At 51.5% G+C, this 9,459-nt stretch overlaps 1 protein-coding gene across 1 annotated transcript; it reads left to right on the forward strand.

Moving 5' to 3' along the window:
- The first annotated feature begins 8,127 nt into the window (after positions 1-8,127).
- LOC138353379 (proline-rich protein 36-like) lies at positions 8,128-9,084 on the forward strand. Its single transcript, XM_069306381.1, has one exon. The coding sequence runs from the start codon at positions 8,128-8,130 to the stop codon at positions 9,082-9,084; it is 957 nt and encodes a 318-aa protein (XP_069162482.1).
- Positions 9,085-9,459: the final 375 nt, after the last annotated feature.

Here is a 9,459-nt window from a genome sequence, read left to right on the forward strand (position 1 = left end):
TCCCCCCTCCATCCCTTTGGGGTTGTATATATATTGGTCCTGTAGAGACTTAGAGACAGAGTCCGGGACACCGGGGTCCAGAGAGGGTCTGTGAAGAACATCTCGCAGAGGGAGTGACAGCGTGAATCCACCGGATGGAGAGACAGAGGTCTTAAGGTAATGTGTGTGATCTCTGAGGTTTTGTTCCATGTCCAAATTTCTTAACTTTTTGCCAGTGTTAGAGTAGGATTTATAAGGGGTGATTAGCATAATTTTGGTCTCAATTAACTCAGGTTAAATTTCCCGTCTGTGTCAATTGTTGAATCCTCTTAGCCTTTTGGATATAGTGGCTGACAACCGTCCCATAATTAATGACAGTTATAGAAAGTACTCTCCAAGTCAAGCAATGTTTCTTGCCTCGTTGCTTGATATAGTCTCAATGATGAAGGCTGATGGTGGTAGCGTTATTTAGTCCTGTGTAGCATTTCCTTGTTGGCAGTGTACCTTTTGTTTCCGGTGTAACCATCATATGTCAGCTCATATCACCGTGTTCAATAACAGTGTTACCAACTGCAACCGATGGGAAGTGTTACTCAGGATACGTAGTAGTGTTTACATTATTAGTTTAGTATACATTATAGTGGTGTTATATTATAGTGGTGTTACACAACATTCATTGCCTTTACGGGTTCTGAAGAGTTGGTGAAAACACACACACACGCACACACACAGGTGGTAGGTAGATATGATAGAGCCCAGTAGGCTCAGGAATCTGTACACCAGTTGATTGACAGTTGAGGCGGGACCAAAGAGCCAAACCTCAACCCCCTGCCAGCACAAATAGGTGAGTACACACACACACACACACCAAGGTCAATACTAGCCAGAGCCATGAAGGACAAATGTTGCCGTGGCGGTCAGTCCCCATAGACCGCGTCTCTGAGACTATCTCTGGTGAGGAGCAGCACCACAATAAGAGTTCATACAAAATTATTGAGTAAAAGCGACGATGAAAAGTACAATAATAATCGTGCAGAGTGCTCGAGCAAGGCAAACTTTCCAGGCGTCAAGGGGGACGGTGGGAGGGGGGCGTAAAGGGGGACGGTGGGAGGAGGGCGTCAATGGGGACGGTGGAAGGGGGCGTCAAGGGGGACGGTGGGAGGGGTCGTCAATGGGGACGGTGGGAGGGGGGCGTCAAGGGGGACGGTGGGAGGGGCCGTCAATGGGGACGGTGGGAGGGGGCGTCAAGGGGATGGGGGTCTCATTAACGTGGGAGAGCTTCCTCACAGTGTACCCGCCTCACCTCCCAAACATCAAAGTCATGCCTTCCTTCTGAAATCTTTAATTAGCGTAGGATTTCAGTCCATCAGTAGTAATGTGAAGCTTTTGCCTCGGCAAGTTGAATAAAAATAGTGATCAGAATACATACACACACATATATTGTATATATATATATATATATATATATATATATATATATATATATATATATATATATATATATATATATATATATATATATATATATATATACATTTCAAAGCATTTATTAATTATTTATATGGTGTGAGGGCTGGTGGGCGGGACTTTCAGGTAACATTTACTGTAGGGCAGCGCTGCCACTGCTACTGTAGGGCAGCGCTGCCACTGCTACTGTAGAGCAGCGCTGCCATTGCTACTGTAGGGCAGCGCTGCCACTGCTACTGTAGGGCAGCGCTGCCACTGCTACTGTAGAGCAGCGCTGCCACTGCTACTGTAGGGCAGCGCTGCCACTGCTACTGTAGAGCAGCGCTGCCACTGCTACTGTAGGGCAGCGCTGCCACTGCTACTGTAGAGCAGCGCTGCCACTGCTACTGTAGAGCAGCGCTGCCACTACTACTGTAGAGCAGCGCTGCCACTGCTACTGTAGGGCAGCGCTGCCACTGCTACTGTAGGGCAGCGCTGCCACTGCTACTGTAGGGCAGCGTTGCCACTGCTACTGTAGGGCAGCGCTGCCACTGCTACTGTAGGGCAGCGCTGCCACTGCTACTGTAGGGCAGCGCTGCCACTGCTACTGTAGAGCAGCGCTGCCACTGCTACTGTAGGGCAGCGCTGCCACTGCTACTGTAGGGCAGCGCTGCCACTGCTACTGTAGGGCAGCGCTGCCACTGCTACTGTAGGGCAGCGCTGCCACTGCTACTGTAGGGCAGCGCTGCCACTGCTACTGTAGGACTGTTGGCGTTTCCGTTGCTGGTGAGGCTCCTGTTGCTGCAAGGCTGCTGGCGCTCCTGTTACTGTTGTTGTGGCTGCTAGCACTTCTGTCCCTGTTGTTCTGGCTGTTGTCGGTGGTGGTGGTGGTGCTGGTGCTGGTGCTGCTGGTACTGCTGCTGCTGGTGTTGCTGCTGCTTGTGTTGTTGGTGCTGCTGCTGCTGGTGTTGCTGCTGCTGGTGTTGTTGGTGCTGCTGCTGCTGGTGTTGCTGCTGCTGGTGCTGTTGGTGCTGCTGCTGCTGGTGGTGCTGCTGCTGCACTAGTGGTGCTGTTCTTGCTGCTCATAAGAGTCAATGTGGTTCACAGGGTCATTAAGCAGCCGGAGTCGTGGCCTTGCACCTCCTATACATAAACCATCTCCCTCCCCCCCCCCCCCCACTCCTTCCCCGCGTACTACGTCCATACCGGTTTCCCCGGACCCTCCCCTCTTTACCTTCCCCTCCCTCAGCCCTTCCTTTCCCCCCCCCCCCTCCCCTCCCTTCCCCCCCCCCACCCACCCCTCTTTTTCCTCAACCCCGTCTCCTGCCTGGTCCAACCACACATCACAGCACACTAATCTGGGCATTGTGTCGAGGCTAACTAGTCATGTGTGTCGCTGGCCACCGTAGCCAGAGCAACACAGTAGCTACAATACCAGTACCTGGCCACCGTAGCCAGAGCAACACAGTAGCTACAATACAAGTACCTGGCCACCGTAGCCAGAGCAACACAGTAGCTACAATACCAGTACCTGGCCACCGTAGCCAGAGCAACACAGTAGCTACAATACAAGTACCGGGCCACCGTAGCCAGAGCAACACAGTAGCTACAATACCAGTACCGGGCAACCGTAGCCAGAGCAACACAGTAGCTACAACATCTGTACCTGGCTACCGTAGCCAGAGCAACACAGTAGCTACAATACCTGTACTAGCAGTATTAGTTGCAAGAGTTGCAAAGAAAATGATGTTGAATATTCTTCCTTCCCCCTTGAGGCGAGACTCTTCCTTTAAGACTCTTGCAGGCTCTTCAGTGTGACAGTTTCGTGGATGAGTGGGCTTCTGCTTTCCTCTGCTGGCCTCATTGGTGCACTTAGAATCTCTCTCTACACTGGAAGATATATAAGCAGGAAGTGGTACCTGCTTGATACCTGGTTGATGGGGTTCTGGGAGTTCTTCTACTCCCTAAGCCCGGCCCGAGGCCAGGCTTGACTTGTGAGAGTTTGGTCCTTTCCAATTCTGGCTTGCAGGCTGAGGGCTGGTTATGTCTCCGTCATGCTGTGTGTGTACTCCACACAACACGATCCCCCAGTAGGTTGACGCCAAGCTCCAAAATTACTGCTTATGGAACAGGGGCGGAGTGAAGGAACTGTCAATTGAATGTATAGATCATTCCGTTCTACCGTTGATTCCAAATTAGAATCTGTTTCTCGCGACGTGTATATACCTTGAGGTTATCTTGAGTTGATTTCGGGGCTTTAGTGTCCCCGCGGCCCGGTCCTCGACCAGGCCTCCATCCCCAGGAAGCAGCCCGTGACAGCTGACTAACACCCAGGTACCTATTTTACTGCTAGGTAACAGGGGCATAGGATGAAAGAAACTCTGCCCATTCTTTCTCGCCGGCGCCCGGGATTGAACCCGGGACCACAGGATCACAAGCCCAGTGTGCTGTCTGATCGGCCGACCGGCTCCCAAACACCATCATAGTGTCTTGATCTGTCTGTTCATCTCTCTCTTCCCTTCCTCTCATCATCAACCTCTCTCTCACACTGGTCTACAGCCTCCCGTCGCTTGCCGACCGCCCACGGCTTATCGCCTCTCTAGGTCGGGATGGAGCGTCTCCCAGCTGCTCCGGGAAGCTGTTGCCCCGAGGTGTGGATATGACCCACTGGCGGCCCTCGACTGTGTCCCCCCCATGTCACTCCCAACCTAAACATTATCGCTTCAAACTCCAGCTAGTACGGCTGGAGTCTAAAGGGTTCCAAGTCGAATACAAGATGGGGATGAAACGTTTAGTGTACAGAAAGTTTTACATAAGTGGAAGAGCAACTCCGTCATCCAGATGACTGACGGAGGGGAACTCGTGGCCAGGTGCACTCTCACTGGAAGCCCACGAATACAGATGTATATTTAATTGTGAAGTTTTGACAGTGTCCTTTTCTTGTACTGCCTGGTGAGGAAGTCTTAGTCTTCCTCTCACTACCTCTTCCTTCTCCTCCTTCTCCCCCTCCTCCTCCTCCTCGCCGCTAATGAGCTTCCTGCCTGCCTGCAGGCAGGCAGGCAGGCAGGAAGGACACATCGATGCCTGCCTGTCTGCAGGCATCGATGTGTCCCCTGCCAAGACAGTGCCGGGATAAGACTTCCGATAAAATAGTCGTGTGTGTGTGTGTGTGTTTGTGTATATGTGTGTGTGTGTGTGTGTGTGTGTGTGTGTGTGTGTGTGTGTGTGTGTGTGTGTGTGTGTGTGTGTGTGTGTGTGTGTGTGTGTGTGTGTGTGTGTGTGTGTGTGTGTACTCGCCTAAATGTACCTACCCAGCCTCGCCTTGCCAGCTACTGGCCAGTCAATGCTGTTACTTTCATTCATCCTCGCGGTGCATTTCCTTTTGAAGTTGTTGGTTGAATTATCCCGTCTATGGGGGATCTTCTCTACCCCGCGACTATTCACAGTATTTTTCATATGTAAAATATGTAAAATATGGGGCTGGGTTTTCATCTGATAAATCGCGGCTCTTGGGTCACCAGCTGTGGGAGCGGGGCGTCTCATCTTGGAGTAACCTGTCTAACATTGGGTCCTCTAACATTTCGATGGTATTCCACACCCTAATAGCTTAGTGCTGCAATCTGATGTTTAGTGGCTGTATGTTCAGGAGTTCATGGAGCTCCTGGATTGTCTGATCATATGGTGGACGGTGTTTTGCTGCTCTCCTTAGCGCCTTATTTCGTACTGCTTGCAGTTTCTGCATGTTAGTTTTCTTTATGGTGTGTAGTGGTACTGGGCCCTAGAGTGAAGGTGGGCCCCTAGAGTGAAGGTGGGCCCTAGAGTGAAGGTGGGGCCCCAGAGTGAAGGTGGGTCCCAGAGTGAAGGTGGGCCCCAGAGTGAAGGTGGGCTCCAGAGTGAAGGTGGGCCCCAGAGTGAAGGTGGGCCCCAGAGTGAAGGTTAGACATGGTGAGTCAGCGTCTCGGTGTCTCCCCCCCCCCCCACCCCCGTCATCCCTGTACCGTATTCACTGTTTCTGCTTCATCTTCCAATCTCTCCCTTCACTATCTCCCCATCTCAAGATTCCCATTACTAGCTGTACTGGCTGGCGATTTATCTAGCGGAAGAAGCCTTCCTATTACGTTAAGATCACCTTGAGGAAGGAGGGTCGTTAAAGCCACTCCTTGATCAGCCTAAACTGCTCATTAACGTCCGTCCTAACAAGGCATTATCGTGACGTCATGACTCCCAGCTTCATTAGGTATAAACTGGTCGTTAGAGCGCCGTGTTTTGCCTCCCATCAGCTGAGTTTGGCGAGTACACGCGTTAGTAGTTTAGTTCATTTATTATGCACCCCATACCCATCTTGTGGGCGGTAGTGGAAAGGGTTACAGAGGCACATAATGGGCTCAGGGACTGAACCCCACAATTCATTTAGCTAAGCAAGTTACAATCTTGATGAGCTAGTTACAAAATTCAATATAAGTCGCGTGTATGTGTGTTGGTGTCAGGCTGAGGGCAGCGATGTGTGGCCTCCGTTCCTATATTAATGGAGAACTGGACCAGTTCTCCATTAATATAGGAACGGAGAACGGAGCTTTATTCACAAGTGGTTTACAAAAAGCCTTACAGGTGTGGCTGAGGTAAACAGGTGTGCAGCCGTTGACGACCCAAGACTTACAATTACAGCGGCGAGTCTTATATTGCCAACATATAGTATAAAAGTAATAACTATAAGTGAAGAATAACTAACAGATTAATTACACCAAGAAGATACAGAAGTGTCCACACTACAGCGTCTTACATCAATAGATGTACTGGAGGTGCTCGTCTGGGGACCTGCATCACTCACTGACTTTCATGCAACATTTGATTCCGGCAGGTCGTTACTTGGGTCGTGCCGGTCCCAGTAGTCGTGCCGGTCCCAGTAGTCGTGCCGGTCCCAGTAGTCGTGCCGGTCCCAGTAGTCGTGCCGGTCCCAGTAGTCGTGCCGGTCCCAGTAGTCGTGCTGCAGATCAGTGTTGCAAGGTACAGTATAAGTGGTGCGAGGGGTGGTGTGAAGGGAGCCTTGTTGTAAGAGATCAAACAAATATTACACCCATTCTTAGCAAGCTATTGACCTCTACTGAGGTGTGGGAGGCGTGGATGAGGTGTCGAAGGCGTGGATGAGGTGTGGGAGGCGTGGATGAGGTGTGGGAGGCGTGGATGAGGTGTGGGAGGCGTGGATGAGGTGTCGGATGCGTGGATGAGGTGTGGGAGGCGTGGATGAGGTGTCGGATGCGTGGATGAGGTGTCGGATGCGTGGATGAGGTGTGGGAGGCGTGGATGAGGTATGGGAGGCGTGGATGAGGTGTCGGATGCGTGGATGAGGTGTGGGAGGCGTGGATGAGGTGTCGGAGGCGTGGATGAGGTGTGGGAGGCGTGGATAAAGTGTGGATGAGGTGTGGGAGGCGTGGATGAGGCGTGGATGAGGTGTGGGAGGCGTGGATGATGAGTGAGGGGCGGGGATGGCGGGTGCGTGTTCCCGGACCATAAGGTATCCCCCACGTTGACGTCTGCATTTGTTACCAAAAATACATTCCCACTACAGCAGTTTGTCTTTTTATAGGCAACTTTTTGTTTGTTTACCGAACAAACAACCTCCCTTCTCCCCCCCCTCCCCACACCCCGAACCACTACTCTCTCTCTACCCAATCATTGCTTGGAGATTATCTGATGTCAAAACCCGCCGTGGGAATAATTATATATGATTTCCTTTGCGGATAAAAACTGCGCGAGTGGTCAAAATGACACGCGTTTGTTGTTCCCGGGGCCCCGCGCCCCCCCCCCCCTCCAACAATTTCTTGCTTCCCCAAGCACACTTTTTCTGAGTCGTCCCTTCTCCCCTCCCTGTGTCAACAGAGAGGGGAAGGGGAGAGTGAGGGGTACCATCCATCAGCTGCTCTTGGCAACGCTGTCTGGTCGAAGCATAGCGGAGTGGCTCCTCGCGTCTGATTGGTCCCGAATAATAAGGAACAGGCACCCAGCACGTGGCCTGTTCCCTTCCCTCACCCTACCGCCCTTGTCCCTTTTCCACCCCACCCTTGACCCTTCCCTCTTCCACCCCTGCCTCAAGGCCACAAATGTTGGCATTCCCACAGCCCTGTTTGTGATCACTCTTTCAACTTAAAATGGACAAGCTCTTTCAACTTATAATTCTTTTGCGGTGTTTGGATGTGGGGTTGTGATGTGGTTAGTGGTGCCTTGGCGTTAATGGCGTGTGTAATCCCCTATTTGTTATCACCTAATTGTGCTTGCTGGGTTGAGCTTTTGTTCTTTGGTCCCGCCTCCCAACATTCAATCAGCTTGACTGTCATATCTCCAACGCATGCTATATATGGAGTTTGCCTCCATCACTTTACTTTAGAGTACTTCAGTTGTTCACTTACCATGCACTGAATAAGTTATTTATAATGTTTCTGGTTCATTTGTGTACTTCCACCTGTGTTCCCTTGTTCATCATGTACCGTCCTTTCCAAATAATGTCCTTGTTTGTCCTGTTTAATATTCATGAGAATTTTGTGTGTAATCATATTCCCTTAACTCTTCTGTCTTCTAGTTATTCGTAACTCTGAAACTGGTCTGGTCTCTGGTCTTTTTTCCAACTTCACTTTGAATTTAATGGATCTCACTCTGGTGACACATATTTCAAAATTGGACTGACACATGTATTACTGAAGGTCTTAAATGACCTTCAGTAATACATGTGTCTCCCAGAGCTCTCCTCTTACTCCCAGAGCTCTCCTCTCACTCCCAGAGCTCTCCTCTCACTCCCAGAGCTCTCCTCTTACTCCCAGAGCTCTCCTCTTACTCCCAGAGTTCTCCTCTTGCTCCCAGAGCTCTCCTCTCGCCCCCAGAGCTCTCCTCTCGCTCCCAGAGCTCTCCTCTCGCTCCCAGAGCTCTCCTCTTACTCTCAGAGCTCTCCTCTCACTCCCAGAGCTCTCATCTCGCTCCCAGAGCTCTCCACTCGCTCCCAGAGCTCTCTTCTCGCTCCCAGAGTTCTTCTCCCACTCCCAGAGCTCTCCTCTCACTCCCAGAGCTCTCCTCTCGCTCTCAAAGCTCTCCTCTCGCTCACAGAGCTCTCCACTCACTCACAGAGCTCTCATCTCACGCCCAGAGCTCACCTCCCACTCCCAGAGCTCTCCGCTCACTCACAGAGCTCTCATCTCACTCCCAGAGCTCTCCTCTCACTCCCAGAGCTCTCCTTCCACTCCTAGAGCTCTCCTCCCACTCCCAGAGCTCTCCTCTCACTCACGGGGCTCTCCTCTAATTCCCAGGGATCTCCTCTCACTCCCAGAGTTCTTCTCTCGCTCTCAGAGCTCTTCTCTCACTCCCAGAGCTCTCCTCTCACTCCCAGAGCTCTCCTCTCACTCCCAGAGTTCTTCTCTTGCTCCCAGAGTTCTTCTCTTGCTCCCAGAGCTCTTCTCTCGCTCCCAGAGCTCTTCTCTCACTCCCAGAGCTTTTCTCTCACTCCCAGAGCTCTCCTCTCACTCCCAGAGCTCTCCTCTCACTCCCAGAGCTCTCCTCTCACTCCCGGGGCGAGGGCAGGTAACATGCATCTTCATGCTGCCTGGTAAAGAGGTGTCACCGCTCCTGCCGGCCGCTCTCCATCTTCAAACAGCACGTGGGAAATCCACATGCTAGGAGGAAGCTTTTCAAAAAATGGGTGGGGGAGGAGAAGGGCGAGGGCGGAGGGGAGAGGAGAGAAGGGGAGAGGGATGAGAGAGGGAAAAGAGGAGAGGGTAGAGGTGAGAGGAGAGTAGGAAGGATACAGGTAACAGTGTTATCAACGTTATTACAGAAACAATAAACATAAATCTAGATCCTTTTGTTTCACCTGGTGCCACTGTGAGGCGGGTGATGTGTTCTACAGCCACTGTGAGGCGGGTGATGTGTCCTACAGCCACTGTGAGGCGGGTGATGTGTCCTACAGCCACTGTGAGGCGGGTGATGTGTCCTACAGTCACTGTGAGGCGGGTGATGTGTTCTACAGTCACTGTGAGGCGGGTGATGTGTCCT

This window comes from Procambarus clarkii, chromosome 57 (genome assembly GCF_040958095.1).
Source record: "Procambarus clarkii isolate CNS0578487 chromosome 57, FALCON_Pclarkii_2.0, whole genome shotgun sequence".
NCBI classification, from domain to species: Eukaryota; Metazoa; Arthropoda; class Malacostraca; order Decapoda; family Cambaridae; genus Procambarus; species Procambarus clarkii.